General features: G+C 42.0%; 1 protein-coding gene across 2 annotated transcripts; it reads left to right on the top strand.

Annotated features, from left to right (window-relative positions):
• The first annotated feature begins 4,379 nt into the window (after positions 1–4,379).
• On the top strand, positions 4,380–16,154 carry LOC115045043 (mucin-5AC). 2 transcript variants are annotated; one of them, XM_029504513.1, is made up of 10 exons: positions 4,380–4,447; positions 9,323–9,384; positions 9,510–11,585; positions 11,713–11,847; positions 11,952–12,001; positions 12,094–12,186; positions 12,494–12,650; positions 12,853–12,920; positions 13,071–13,172; positions 13,707–16,154. In XM_029504513.1, exons 2-10 carry the CDS (start codon positions 9,354–9,356, stop codon positions 13,956–13,958), a joined length of 2,964 nt encoding a protein of 987 aa, XP_029360373.1. In that variant the 5' UTR covers positions 4,380–4,447; positions 9,323–9,353; the 3' UTR covers positions 13,959–16,154. The 2 variants fall into 2 exon arrangements, with proteins under 2 accessions (XP_029360373.1, XP_029360372.1); XM_029504512.1 differs by lacking the exon at positions 4,380–4,447 and adding an exon at positions 7,843–8,196.
• The last annotated feature ends 314 nt before the right edge of the window (positions 16,155–16,468 follow it).

Below are 16,468 nucleotides of genomic sequence, written 5' to 3'. Positions count from 1 at the left end.
ATATCCTGTTTGCTGCTTTTTTAATGACTCAGCTCAGTGCCAAGCCAGCTTTTCACTATCTTAACTCACGCTTCCATATGTATGTCGCCACATTTCATTAGAAACGGAAATCAAGTACTGGCACTCACTTACAGTATGTTTGCGTCATAACATATTTCCTAAAACCTCTACCAAATTTCGCAAAGCACATTTCCCAGGAAGCTTTTTTGAGATACTGGTAAATTTGCTTTTACCGTCAGTTCATCCCGAACCAGTTCCATGCACTTTATGTTTGGAAATTGTGCTGATCTTCAATTTTATGACCTAGAACAAACCAGCATATTACTTTCTTTCTTGCTTTTTCTCATCATCATGACTTAACTGCAACTTTCTTGGTTTACTTCCACTTCTATAGAAAAGCTATAAATGAAAAAGTTGGCTATGAAATGTACTTAATTTGTCAATGTTTGACATAAAATTTATATCGCGATGTTCACCACTTACCTTTTTTATCATACAAGTTAATTAATTGGGCTTGAACTTTTCCAGTTTGAATAGAACTGGAAAAGGGTTGCCATCCTTTAACGTGTATCCACTTGTGTTTACTCTGCATTAAAATGTCTACTAGAACCAGTTTTCTGTAAAAGGCTCGGGATATCGCTCCAGAGTGAAAAAGTTATTTGTACTGTGCAGCTCAGGTTGCAATGTTCTTGTGGCAGAGGGGAAAGGTTAACCAGTGTGTGTATAAGCGTTTTCTGTTACTTATTAATTTCATTTTTTTTTTGAGTCACTTTTGGGCATTTGTAAGTCTTTATTTATAGAACAGTACATTAAGGAGATAGGACAGGCAGTTCATGCGTCTGCACCCATCCTCCATTTCTTTGACCCTGATGGTTTCATGTTAAGGAAGATATTGCCCAATATATTCATTATGTGTTGTCTAAGTCTGCATTCTGAAACTACGTCCTTGTTTTGGCTGTTGCTTACTTGTTTTGAATAATTCGAAAATGTGACGTATGTGCACCAATTGCACATATCCGGCAGGGGCCACACCAGCATTTTCAAACTGAGGCAAACATTACCTGCAGGAGCGGTGAATTACAGTTGAGTGAACATAAACAATTATCATAGAGTTGCTGTAAGGAAAAGGAAAACGGACACAATTCAGTTGAACAGTTCAATTTTTACCGTAACTGATCAACTGTACTCCCCTGAGGTTGTCAGGAAACGTGAGACTCTGGTGTCTGGTCACAGTAATTTGTCCGTGACACTTGGCGATATTGTGAAATTGCTTCACAGTATACAGCAGAACATTTGTGTTGCTGCACTGTGTTTGATGTGCTCAGTCATTCTCATACCTGGAGTGAAAATTCCTTCAGGCTAATACTTGAGTGTCACTTAGAGAAGAAATGTTTTTGTTCACAGTACTCAGCCTGTTTTTAAAACCGAAGTGCTTTAAGTTTTCTTTTCCAGCCAACCCTGAACTTCTCCTTGTAATTGTGTCATTCTGTAAAACTACAGCAGTCCTCAGTGTGCTCAAGGGTCATGCATTTCCTTCGCACAATTTTTGCTGAAATGTTTATTGTGAATATCAATTAAATTGATGCCTTTTCACACACGATGCATTTACATGCTTTTTATGTTTGGTACAAAAATGTTTCCTCATTAGAATAAGGTATCAGATCCATGACTGTGACCACTGGGCTTCATTCAGATGGTCTTCTTTTATGTCGGCCCCTCAGAGTTTTATCATTCCCAGGCCATCAGGAGTTTGTGGAAAGGTACAAAAGCACCATATCCAGGCTTGCTGTGAAAAAAGAAAGAGATTCATATGATTATAAAAAAAAAAAAAACTGCAACTGAACAGAAAGCGTTTACATCTTCGACCTCATCTAGCTATTCTAGTATTGCTCTGTGCTTATACTCTCTCTCTTGTATGTCCAATGCTGCTTTTAATGTGCCAATTTCCCAACTGTGGGACTAATAAAGGATTATCTTATCTCATCTCTTATCTTATTCGCACTTATCCACAAAATGTGTATGTATGAAGTGTAGATATGGGTTTGTAAAGAAAACAACACATCTAAGCACAGTTTCCGACCACCAAAAAGCCCTTGCTGTAGGCAGATGACTTCAGCTCTCACGCATCTTCAGACTTCATGCTATAATATGATCTTCTTCAGCTGACCTCAGCCCTATTTGCATATTAAGCTCTGACACTCAAGGATTTAGTCAAGTATGTCCAGAGGCAATATCTGACTGGTAAATACCTAAAATCTGCGATTTTGTGTCTGTGATCAAAGAAACACTTTCCTGTCAAGCCTTAAGGAGCATAGTGATCCCTTTTCAAGAAGAAGGAAAAAAAAAAAAGGCATGAAGTTATCACAGGAAAGCCGTATTATGTGGCATCCCACCAGAACTGTAATTGTCAGTTTGCTCAACAAACTTGCTTCTGGCAGCACAGTACAGGAATGCCATCAGTTACCATACAAAGTAGATGCGTCCCTTGTGGCTGCCGTCGTGCAATCCGTGATCAGGTGTCTGCAGCTCCACCCCAAGGTGGAGATCTGCCTCCCCCTGCAGGTGGCCCAGGAAACGAACGGTTCCAGTGCTGATGCGTCCAGAGGGCAGCATGATCCTGACCCGGTGTCCAAGCTGGAGGTCCATGGGAGAGTGGGGGACAAAAACCCGGTGAGGCCCCTGGGAAATCCTCCAGGACCTCACACTGAGGGAGCGGACGGATTGAAATGATAAGAACAACTCCACATTTCCTTAATTTACAGCTTTAGACATCTGTGATATCACACCATACATGGCAATTGATGTTTTATTATGAAATCGGTTGTGATTCCTGTTTGTCATATGGATGAGCTGTACCTAGTGGCTGAAGACACAGAAGAGGCGGATTTTGAACTCGCTGATGATGATGATGATGAGAACTGGCAGCCTGAAAAACTGCTCGAACAGGTGTCACCCCTCGACGACACGTCAGACCCTCTGTGCTGTCTTGAGGGGCCACCTGTTTTATCAGAGAACAGCATTCGTAGTCTTTAGTAAACTTAAAGATTTGCTCTCATGAAAAAAAAAAAAAAAATCTGAATTTTGCTGTCGTTTACTTGAGTATTCTTCAGAGAAATCTCCATTATCCACTCCGGAGTCTCCACGGCCATCACAGCTGCCCACTTTCACAAAACCTCCAGCCGCAGGCACCAGCTGTGGTGAGGCGAGGGAGACAAGTCATCCTTAATGATCCCATAAGCACGATCTCAAACACGCCCATGCTCACATTCACAAGCGCACCTGTTGACGAAGCTCTTCCTGTTTTCTATGCAGCTCGGCAAACCTCCTTTCCCATGATGCTCTTTCGCACACAATCCTTGCCTTGAGTGACAGGATCTCTCTCTCTGTCTTGGTCAGCCTTTTATGAAGGGCGGCCGTCCGGTCAGGGCTACCTGGTATGGCTAGAATCCCTTTACTTTCAAACCCTGACAAATGAACCCAAATAAGGAAATTATAACTCTACTTGCATGTGATGAGGACATGTATATTAGATTTGCAGCAGGATTCAGATAGATTTGTGTTCGTGCACCAGGTTAAACATCAGAGTCTGATAGTCACATATCGTGTTAATAATAGTTCTGTTCATTTTTATTTCTGAAAAAGCACCAGTAGGGTAAACAGAGTGAAACAGCCTTTTCAACTCAAAGTAAAGTTAATAGTTTTTTTTTTTTTTTTTTGTATTTGAACTCCTTACCCACAACTTGTTTCAGCTGTCGGCCTGTCTCCTCTTTAACATGTTGTTCCCTCGGCAAGAATTTGATCGCGTTGTACGGACAAATCTGCAAGGTGGTTGTATTATATTGTATAGTCACCATAAATATCAAACCTTCTCAATGACCTATCTGGATTGCAACACAAATGAAACACTTCTGAGAAAATAGGCTCACCCAAAGGAACCTGCAGGTGCAAAGTATCCCCTGGACTGTCCATGTAAACACAGTCCACAGGATATAAGCCATCATGTTGACGCATGTTCACCCCACATTGTGATATTCTGACTGAAGAACGAATAGCACATGATTAAAATCTGTGGACCTCCACATTTGAATGCATTTGTGACCATGGTTTTGCTGAACTGAAATCTAATGAGTCCAGAGGATCAGATGGAAACTGCTACAGAAACTAGGCTATGCCATCTAAGGATAGATGCTGCTATGTTGTGATCTCATCCATAAACAAATCCTGGACGCAGGCTACTACTGGAGAGCGCACGGACTGAAACTGACCTTTCATCAGAACTTAATCTGTAGATCCGGAGGAACAATCCAACATGAGGTCATAAGAAAATTATGGTTCACATTTCTGTTCATTGGATCTCTGTCCAAGTCCAAAGGGAAGGCCAAAGTGGTGCACAGAGCTCACTGACCTCACTGAAGTGTGTGTGAACATTGCTGCTGACGACGACTGGGTGAGTAAATCTTTTCTAATCTTCTTACCAATGCAGCTACACAACCCAGTTGCATCCAGGCTGCTTAATTTGGTCTACTGAGCTGTAACTATAAACAATGTGAGAGCACATGTAGTACAAGTGGTAAACCTGCTGAAAGAGGAAGGATTTGGTGTCAGCGTTCATCTTTTGTCCCATTCAATTGTAAGACCTGAATGAGTGTTGAACAATGCTTTTTTTTTCTTTCTTTCTTTCTTTTTTTAAATCAATGTTTTTTTAAATAGACATCTAGTTATGAGTTTCAGACACCAAGAATTATCACAAGCCAAAAAAAATAGCTACAATCATATGACAGGAGTGAAATACATAAAATACATAAAATCATGTGGGTACATTTCAAGATTTTTGTAGTTAATGTTCACGTCAAATATCAGAAGCTGGATCAGTGACTTCAGCAGCGTGATGACGGGTTCAAACTGGCATAGTTGAGTATCTCTGAAACCAGCTAATCTCCTGAGATGACAGTCTTCAGAGTCTCTGCTCAGAAACGCACAAGAAAAAAAAAATTTAAGAAAAAGGAAGAGAGAACTTTGGCCAACGAGACGGTGACTTGAGGAACCTTTAGTGACCTCCCCTCTCACCAGATGTGACTCCAATGGAAAACCTGTGAGATGTGATGGAACAGCTGGGTGTATGAGGTCCAGGGGAAGTTCTCCATTTTTCCATTAACATTTTAGATTAAACAGATGAAAAGGAGGCTGAGTAAAGTCATTGTATACAAAGCATTCAGATATTAGCACTTAGTGTTAATATCTGAATGCTTTGTACACAAAAAAAAGTGAAAAAGTGAAAAAAAAAATATTGTCATAAGTGTTCCCTATTTGAAAGTTCCTCAGGTTTTCCACCGTATACCATATACAGAGCTGCATCACATTTACATTTTGAGTCCATGTAAATAGGTGCAGATGGGAACTCTGTCCTATCAGTATTTTATCAGGGAATGCAAATCAGGCATTCATTCTTATGACTCCTGAATTATGTGGTTCAGCATATCATCAATTTCATGAAATTCCATCATGTTGCACTGCACAGTCATGCTGTCTCTCACATTTGGGATCTCTTACTGAGCGAAGCTTTACTCCCATGCACACAAGATTGTGTGAGCCAAACAGACTTCCTTCACTTTGGAAACGAGGAAATTGGTGTGCTTGACTTCTCTCTGAAAGGTGCTCGTCAGAAACTGCACTCAGGAGCTGTTTGTTCAGCCAAAACCATTCGAAGGAACCCAAGCATGAAAAGTAGCTGCGTGTTTACACCCCCATTTTTTTTTTCCTACTGATTTTACAGTACTAGAGTGTTTGGTTTCATCGTGAAGCTGGACATTCAAGTGATATTTGATCCTACATAATATGGTGATTTGCTGTGTGAAAAAAGGAGATTTATTCTGAACATTGGGAGTTTTTGTTTAGTTGTGTTTGTGTGTGTGTGTGTGTGTGTGTGTGATCTGCTTTGTTCATACAGAGTAAACGCACAGCCAAAAAGTAATGATTAATAACAACGGTCTTAGTTCTTTAGTTTACTTACTGTCTCTCATTTGACTGAAGGGTTGCAGAATTTTGCTATCAGCTTTGCCATGATGTAAAGTTTATTTTTGAAAATGAAAATGACCACATATGCCTGGTCTACCATCTATCTACCACACAACGTTGATCGTGGTTCAGTAAACAATCATGTCAATGCCTTTGTTTAAAAAAAACAACAACAAATTGTCGAGTGATAAAAGGCAGGATGGTCAGCGTAGTTACGCATCTTGTTGCCTCATCACAGTTGAGAAACTGGTTGTACTTTGAGTTATTTGTACAAAATAAACAACTTACTACATATCTGGTCGTGTGCAGGATTACCATACTTTTAAATAATATATTTGACCCACACAGTTTTGGACGGGGAGCCCCATACAGATCAGATATGGATCATATAAATTTGTATTTGTGATTACATCACACTTCCAGTTTCATGTCCTCTGAACATGTATGTTAGTATTTCCCCTGCTGGTCCTGCATGTGTCCCTATTTGGCCCATAAACGCCTCACAGCAATAGTTCACTATTATCGAGGCTTTTTGGAAGTTTTAAAACACCCATGAATTAAAAACTCATGATGGAATGAAAAGAAATGTTGATATATTTTGTACCCCAGGGGTGCAATAGCATGAATAGCCACCTAAAAAAAAAAAAAGCTGACTTGTGCTCTGAATAGCTCTCTGATAGTGCTAGTTTGGAGTTGACTTAGGGATATGTGCAGTAGCTGCAGTGTAGCTCTTATGATGCCTTTAGGGTTATTAATGATAGTAATACAATTCAAAGCCACATTTGGTGTTACCCTCCCTCTTGAGTCCCCCCTCGCCAAATCACCTGCGTCTGTTTAGCAGTGTAAAACCACTTTGAAATCCCCCAAAGACATATTTTATGTGTTTTGTGGTGCTACATTGAGAAAAGTAAGAAATTTCTGCTCCCTGAATCGGGGAAGGGCCTTTTGTGTTGTGGACCAAGAATTCTACGTTCTTTAGGCCACAAAGAGGTAATTGTAGTCTGTGGGAGCTTTATGGCTGGCAGTGAACAGAGGTCTGATTTCACATTGTGTTAAACAGAAACCAGGAGGTTTCCTATACATTACTCCCATAGGCCACTGAAAATTCACGTCTTAATCCACTGAGCTATTTTAGTAAATCTCTAATTGATGGGTGCACAGTTTTAGTTAATCTTCATCAAAGCAACATAACACTACAACACAACGGACTTTAATCCTGTTTAATGTCAAACTTACACGCAATAAAATGGGAAAAAGTCATTTAAGTAATCGTTTACCTGTTAATCTGGCACAATTTTGCTTCATATTATTTTCATGTCATTTGTAGCTGTAGGGTCATTAATTTTCCCCGGGGATTAAGTATTTCTGATTCTGATTCTAATTTGGTGTGCATGTTATTATTTCCTTTATTTGCATAAAAGCAACACAAAAAAGCAGAAGAAAAAAGAATCCAGACTTTATTCCACACTCCGAAGCTGGACTGGAGATAAGGCACCTTTTTAACATTTTAAGATGGCTCTCCATCAGAGGTCATGGGTCTTCCAGAAGGACAGAGACCCAAAGACTTAGCACAAGAGAGTCCTGAAACAGCCAGCATTAAATCCAGACCTGAATCCCACACATGTTGAGACTCTTCAAAACAGCATATGGGAGAAGACACCTTTCAAATTTGACAGATATGGAGCATTTCATTGATGAAGAATAGTCCAAAATTCAAGAAGACGTGTGACAAACTAATTACAGGGACAAATCAATTTATTTATCCATTTTAAAGGATTCGCCTCCAAATATTTATTTGAAGGTGCCAATAATTTTGTCCAATCTCTGCCTTCTAAAGTTACTTCAGTGCAAAAAAAAAAAAAAGTACCAAATCATTTGGAATTGGAGTGATTTTCTGGGAGTGTATGATCTGACAGAGCTGTAAAGATACCGATATTTTTGGTCAACTTTGTCTTGTGGATTGTGGGGAATCTCAAGAGCCACCCAGCAACGGGAGGTTTAGTCTCCTCCTTTCACACTAGTATAGCTGTGCAGGTGAAAGTTTCCACTTGTTACGTTGCCACCAAAGAGCTGTCAGCAAGAAGCGAAGGGGGAGGGGACAGAGAGCCACAGAGAAAGGGAACACCATAGAGCTCATTCACTTCAACCACAGCTGACATAAAACCCCAGAGTACACCACAGGTGAGTGAACTTTCATAGAAACAGCACTGATTTCTGGTGAATTTTATGAGCAGAATTTTAAATTCAACCAAACAGGGCCTATTTTGACCCAGATAGCCTGAAATTCTCTTTTTTTCGAATTGTCATATGGCCAAAACATTTGCTCATTGCGACTTGGTTTATAGGTTTAAAACATTGTAAGATTTTCTGTTTTCATCATAAAATTATACAGATAACTTTCATTTATGTTAAAGTAAAAAAAAAAAAAAAAAAAAGGCTGTTATGAAAATATAACCTTTCTTGGAATGTTTAAATATTTACAGCTGGTGACATTTCAGGCCTTTGGTTGTTTGGTTTTGTTTTGGGGGGGATTAGAGTCTATCTTACATGCATCAAACTGAAATTCCATGAGAAATGTGAAGTTTCCTTTTTTCTAATTAAACTCAACATTTTGACTTGGAAGCCAAAATGGCTTGTGTTGTCAGCCAGTTTCCAGGGTGTAGAGCCCCTAGGAAGCCCAGCTGAGGTCCAAGGGAGAGAGGAAAAAACAAGCTGCGCTGCTTGGCAGTTATCCCAAGGGGAATGATCAAGGAACAAACACATTTTAATTGTGTTCACCGATAAACTACTGCAAACACAGATACTGATATAATGGTGATATAATTGAAAGCAGCCGCCCCCCCTAAGAAATTGCTCATCATGCTGTAGCTAAATGTAGAAAATATTTTTTTGTAGGTGCCTCTGGCAGCACAGGCTATGTGTTCAAGTGTGGGAGGATAAAAGTAGAAGTCCACCTTTAAATTTCACAATTATCCGTTTTTTTGTAATGCGACTCAGCCAAACAATTATGAGATCAGTTTCAGCAGGACAATCAGAAGATTGTAAAGAGGAGACCACAGGATGACTTAGCTCCCGTAGATCAAAAGAGCTGCCCAGCCAGGCTAAGAGGTGCAAACACAGCTAGAATTTAGAGACCTACGAGCATTCATAAATTCAGTTTGAATTGTACACACACTCGTACTCATTATAAAGATCTTTTGTCAGCTCACAAAGTAAATTTGTCATTGCTTGGTTTGTTCTGCTGGTACAAATTTGTTATTTGAGTATGCTTTACCCTTCCTTTTTCAAAGAGATGATTTAATTACAGGCTGGACAAAGAGCTTTCCGCCCAAGTGATCATGGCCTTCACCACTCTTCTAAAAGACTCAGGTATGAGCGTGTCTGCTCATTTAAAACCACTGTCAGTCATCACAGATATAATACATCCCATGAACATGAGTGTACAAAATGCCATAATGATGTTGTCCGGCTATGTGTGCTAACATGCTTCACAGGCATCCTGCATCTCCTCCTAATAGGACTGCTTCGAGCACCATTATTAGTGTCTAGCCAAAACTCACAAACTGCGCCATCCACAACTGTGACCTCCGGAGCTTCAGTAACCGCCACCACCACTAGCACGTCTGCATCACCAACTACTGTCAGCCAAATGTCAACTATGATGACCACAACAACCAGCCAGCCTTCAACATCCTCAGCCACCAACCAGTCCCCTTCGACAACCACCAGTAGCACAGCCACTACTACCCAGCCCACCCCATCTCCTACCACTGGAGGGACAGGAACTACCACCCAATCATCCCCCTCTACCAGCTCTGGAGGCTCAATGTCCACCACCACCTCTGGAGGCTCAATGTCCACCACCACCTCTGGAGGGTCAACGTCCACCACCACCTCTGGAGGCTCAATGTCCACCACCACCTCTGGAGGGTCAACGTCCACCACCACCTCTGGAGGCTCAATGTCCACCACCACCTCTGGAGGCTCAACGTCCACCACCACCTCTGGAGGGTCAACGTCCACCACCACCTCTGGAGGCTCAATGTCCACCACCACCTCTGGAGGCTCAATGTCCGCCACCACCTCTGGAGGCTCAATGCCTGCCACCACCTCTGGAGACTCTGGAGACTCAATGTCCACCACCACCTCTGGAGGCTCAATGTCCACCACCACCTCTGGAGGCTCAATGCCCGCCACCACCTCTGGAGACTCAATGTCCGCCACCACCTCTGGAGGCTCAATGCCTGCCACCACCTCTGGAGACTCTGGAGACTCAATGTCCACCACCACCTCTGGAGCCTCAATGTCCACCACCACCTCTGGAGGCTCAATGTCCACCACCACCTCTGGAGGCTCAATGCCTGCCACCACCTCTGGAGACTCTGGAGACTCAATGTCCACCACCACCTCTGGAGGCTCAATGTCCACCACCACCTCTGGAGGCTCAATGTCCACCACCACCTCTGGAGGCTCAATGCCTGCCACCACCTCTGGAGACTCTGGAGACTCAATGTCCACCACCACCTCTGGAGGCTCAATGTCCACCACCACCTCTGGAGGCTCAATGCCTGCCACCACCTCTGGAGACTCTGGAGACTCAATGTCCACCACCACCTCTGGAGGCTCAATGTCCACCACCACCTCTGGAGGCTCAATGTCCACCACCACCTCTGGAGGCTCAATGCCTGCCACCACCTCTGGAGACTCTGGAGACTCAATGTCCACCACCACCTCTGGAGGCTCAATGTCCACCACCACCTCTGGAGGCTCAATGCCCGCCACCACCTCTGAAGGCTCAATGCCCGCCACCACCTCTGGAGACTCAATGCCCACCACCGCCTCTGAAGGCTCAATGCCCGCCACCTCCTCTGAAGGCTCAATGCCCGCCACCTCCTCTGAAGGCTCAATGCCCGCCACCTCCTCTGAAGGCTCAATGCCCGCCACGGCCTCTGAAGGCTCAATGCCCGCCACCTCCTCTGAAGGCTCAATGCCCGCCACCACCTCTGAAGGCTCAATGCCCGCCACCACCTCTGGAGACTCAATGCCCACCACCGCCTCTGAAGGCTCAATGCCCGCCACCGCCTCTGAAGGCTCAATGCCCGCCACCTCCTCTGAAGGCTCAATGCCCGCCACCTCCTCTGAAGGCTCAATGCCCGCCACCGCCTCTGAAGGCTCAATGCCCGCCACCTCCTCTGGAGGCTCAATGCCCGCCACCGCCTCTGAAGGCTCAATGCCCGCCACCTCCTCTGAAGGCTCAATGCCCGCCACCGCCTCTGAAGGCTCAATGCCCTCCACCTCCTCTGAAGGCTCAATGCCCGCCACCGCCTCTGAAGGCTCAATGCCCGCCACCTCCTCTGGAGGCTCAATGCCCGCCACCGCCTCTGAAGGCTCAATGCCCGCCACCACCTCTGAAGGCTCAATGCCCGCCACCTCCTCTGAAGGCTCAATGCCCGCCACCGCCTCTGGAGGCTCAATGCCCACCACCGCCTCTGAAGGCTCAATGCCCGCCACCACCCAGCCCACCTCCACCACCATCTCTGGAGACTCAATGTCTGCCACCACCTCTGGAGGTTTGCAAGCAAAATCAACACACACAACCCCAAGCACAACAACCACTGCCATTTCTGTATCACCAACTTACATTCTCTTCTAATTCATTCAGCGCAACTAATTCAACCACCTCTGGTTCCTCGACAGTTGGTTCATCAGGCCCAGGCCAGGCCAGCACTTCAACGATGAACTTGGGAGGGATCCAAACATCTTCATCTGTGTCCTCAGGAGCTGTTTCCTTAACCTCAATGATGACCACCTACCAGTCAATAAATTCCACTGGTAAGGTGTTTTAGTAAACCTGACAGTTTTTTTTTTTTCTTCATAAATAGTCGTTCTCTGAAGTTTCTTTATCCTTAATGGTGACATCCATCTTTTTGCCACAGATGACATGTCTAGCACAAATACTACATCAAATCCTCGCTCAAAGGATATGGCAAGTGCAACAATTAAAGGGAAGACAATAGCTGTATTTCCATGCTTCCTTTTTGTCTCATCTTCACTGTGTACCCTTCATTCCTCTCACAGTTATACTGCCCCTCGTTTACTTGCAACTATTCGGATTGCCCCAGAATGTACGACAGTGAGAATGCCACTTCATGTGCCTCTGGTTATTGTCAGGTAAAGCGCCAAATGACACTTTGCACTCCTCTAACAAAATCATGATGCATTGCCCTTATCAAGTTATAATAAAATTACATTTACAGTCATGAACACACAGCCGAGTGCTGTTTTGGTAATCTATGGAGGAGTAGTAAGCAACTGCTTGAAGTGCAGGGTACTAATCCTCTTCACATGACTGTCACTTCTACTGTCATTATTTTAGATATTAATTTTTCATGGTATCTACAGAAAAACATGGAGAAAAAGAGGAAAGCAGGTGGAAAACATGGGTACTAATTCTGATTCTCATTCTGAATTATATCAGCTGTTTAAGCAGGTGGACATGAGCTACACAGCTAGCTGCAGTGCCTTTTGCAGCGATAGCTGTAACAACTCAGTTCAGTACAATTGCACCACGCAATGCTGCAACTCCACTGGCTGCCTTAATTCCAGTTTCACATCCATGATGACAATAACCCCAGGTAAGCTGACCCATCTTTGAAATATTTTTCTCTTCGTAATTCTTAAATCTTGGTTTGCTATCCTGCTACTACCCTTATTAGTGATTACGCTTTATCTAATATCTTATCTTGGTCATGACTGCATGCTTACAGGCATGTATTAGCCTTACATTTGTACTTTTTTTTTATTATTATTTTAACACTTTTCTTTTCAATACTGAAGTAATGCCAACCCCAACAACAAGAACCACACCAGTGCTGACAACGGCTGCCACCACTTCGGCAAACAACGTAAGGACAAAAGGCTGCACATGAATTTGTTGGGTTAATGACTAATGTATAACAAACTGTGTAATTATTGTTATTTAGTGCTTGCTTGCCAAAAGGAAGCCAGAACTCATGTGTGATTAGCGCCATTCATTTTAGTGTTGCTTTTCCCAGGCAAACAAATGTCGTAATGGTACGTGTAACGGTGTAGATTGCTACAAGAACTTGCCACGAGAAGGCTACCAAATATGCTCTCCCTCAGAGCTGCACTGTGAGGTAAGAACTGTAGAAATGAATGACAATACAGTCAACATCATATACCTCGGGCAAAATGAAATACTGACAAAGAAAGATTTATCAAAACGTTTCACCCGCTTGCATCCAGGCTCAATTTGGTAGCAAATACGCAGACTTAAACTCTTGAACCTCATTTGCATGTTTTACAAGCTCATCCATAATTTATATTTATGAAATATTGTTTTACTATGAATGCATACAAATGCTACATAAAATTTGAAACTTGACTAAAAACTATGAAACTGTCAAATAATATATATTGTGCGATTTTGAAACTTTCTATTTAAATCAATATCGAATTACATTAATGAATTGGATTTATTTCTGTAAAAAAAATTTTATAGTGTACAGACATGAACAGGATTCAATGAGAAAACCTAACACTTTATGTGATGATGAATGCAAGCTGTCAATGTATTCACAGATAGAGAGACTATCTGTGTATTCATTTAAATAATTGGGCTTTCTTGCGTATTGTATTTCTCCCTTTCTCATTCTCTTACACTTTTGCAGCTTAAAAAGAAGACTGTAGGTTCCCAGCTGCAGTGGACAGCAGGATGCACCACCAACTGTTCAGGCCAGCCCCCATGCAGGGAAAACACACAACCTCCGTGTCATCTGGAGTGCTGCAATGTCACCACATCCTCCTGCCTATGGTTGAATGGTACGCTGAATGTCCCGTCCTTTGCCACAAGAGGTCCTTATTTTCACACAGAATTGGTCACTTGCTTGCTTTGCCTGTTTGTAATCGCTTCAGTGCTGTGATTGGTAAGTGAGACCTGGCTCAGCCACAGTTTGGGTCATTAGGTAACCAGAGTTATATGTAACTTCCACTCCCACCAGAGATAAAGCTTAGCTGTGCAGAGTTTACCACTACTTCATTTACACCCATGTATCTCAGTGATGATCATCTGTGACTGTCCTGTATATACTGTATGTATGGAGCTATGTAAATCCTAAATTCCTAAATTCCTATTATTACTTGTTTAATTACAGCTACCCAAATACATTTTATCTCTGTTTCAAGACCAGTGAAAAGTGGCTTTGGACAGTATTTCTAAATGAAAAAAAGAATACATCAACTTCAGAAAGTTTGAAAATCAAGGATGCATGTTTCTTGTCTGCGCAACTAACAGATATAAAGACGGTAAAATAAGCAGTGAAACTATCACAATTTTCCTCAGTAAATATATTTCTAAAGTTACAATTGACATGAAATTGTCAACAGATGCCGGTTACAACCTGTGCAATCCACACACAAAGACATCAAACCATATATGTCCCTAAATTAAGTAACGTGTAATCATGCGTAATGGCACAGGGTAGAATTAGGACATAACACGTGAAGAAAGGGAGGTTCATGGAGGTACAGAAAGCCAACACACCATCTGAAATCTATCAGTACCTCGAAAGCAATCCTGCCCCTTGTCAGTGCAAATTAACATCATCTGGTTCAGTCCCAATGGATGGCCTATTAAAAGGTGTCTCATTACCAAGGTGCCACACGAGAAATATCTCATGATCGGTAAGAACAGAGAGCTCTTGCAAAACTGTTGCAGCCTTATAGTTGTGAAACCCACTGACAGCATTGGTTAGACAGGGATTTCTAAATGTTCCTGTGAGCACGGTTGGGGGTGTATTGCAGAAGCGGAAAGAACAAAATTTCACCACAAACCGGCTCCCAGCAAGATTTCTGACAGAGGGGTGAAATGAATTATCAAAAGAGTAGGCTAAGAGCCAAGGACCAATTGTGGAAAGCTTCAGTAAGACCTGGAATTAGCAGGTGCAATTGTTTCAAAAAAATAATAACTAATGCACTCAATCGCTGAGTCTCCAAGGCTCCAGTGCTGAAGCTCATTTAAAGTTTACTGCACAAGCCTGTGAAACACTGGGAGAATACAGGCCGGTCCGATGAGACCATAATTCAATTCTTTGGATGTCATAATATACACTGTGTTTGGTGGTTAAATGGCATTGCACGTCACCCCGGAAATCCCAGAACAACAGTGAACTTTGGAGGTGGGAACATCATGGTGTGGGGCTGTTTTTCAGTATAAGGCACTGGCAAACATCTTCCAACTGAAGAAAGGATGAATGGAAATATATACCTAGACATTCTTGATTTAAAAAAAATCTGCCATCCTCTACAAGGAAGATGAACATGAAATGAGGGAGGACAAGGATCCCAAACATACAGCCAAGTAAATGCTGAGTTGCTTTCAGAGAATGAAGATTAAACTTCTAGAGTGGCTAGAAGTCTTGAGTCCAATAGAAACTCTACGAAAAGAAAAAAAAAAAAAAGATCAGAGTTCAGTCATTCCATTTTGTTACACATTTCTGAAAGCATTTGTTTGGGGGTTTCATCGTATGGATTACTTTGGTTGTTACTAACATCTGGTGCAATTTTTATGTCAGTAGAGCCCCTTTAGAACTATTTACTGATTAAAAATGGTGATTATTCAATACTTATTTCACCCACTGTACCAAACTATCTTTGAAGTTTTCAGAAATTATATAAAATTTGCTTAAAACCTTGTCATTTGTTGTAGCCATGACCTTACCCATGACAGCCAAAAACACCACAATCTCTGTATGTGCCTTCTCACTTTTAATAGATTGGAGAAAGATTTTCATTTTGGATGGGTGAGTGAGCCTGAACACAACACATGTTAAAGCTTTCTTACCAAAGTCTCTTTTATTGCTTTTAAGCCATGTGAGAGTGGCACAGCTTTGACTCTATATGCACTTTATGAAATCAAAATGGTTCACATTCACATTTCACAACACTTGTGAAGTGAAGGTTTGCAGAAGAATCTTTGTTGATGTAATATATGTGGCTACATTTTACTTAATATTAAGTCATAAAATGTCTGGTTTGAAAAATACATATTATATAATGGTGTCATGTACGTGCCAGATGTGTCGATTTTTTCTAGTTTTGTGTGGTGTGAAATATGATGACGGTGACCAAAGAAATAAATTAAATAAATTATATGCATATAAAAACTCCTAATTTGATCAGGTCCAAAGTGCCCATGTTTACACAGTGCACTAAGTCTTGTCTATTTTGGCCCTCATTTCTTCAACATTTCCCCCCTTCCTTCACACACAGACAAGTACACCCAGGTTTACACACAGAGCAACAAGGAGCTATGAAAAAGAACTAGAAGAGTTAGAGTAGGCTGAAGAAGAGAGTACATCTTTGAATGTAGCACTGTATAACAAAGTGTGGCTGATTTTAACATTGCTGCTAAATGTAAATAAGTAGCCTTTAG

This window comes from Echeneis naucrates, chromosome 6 (assembly GCF_900963305.1).
Source record: "Echeneis naucrates chromosome 6, fEcheNa1.1, whole genome shotgun sequence".
Lineage (NCBI taxonomy): Eukaryota > Metazoa > Chordata > Actinopteri > Carangiformes > Echeneidae > Echeneis > Echeneis naucrates.
Note: the sequence above shows the minus strand (reverse complement) of the source record. Positions and strands in the feature narration are given on the sequence as shown.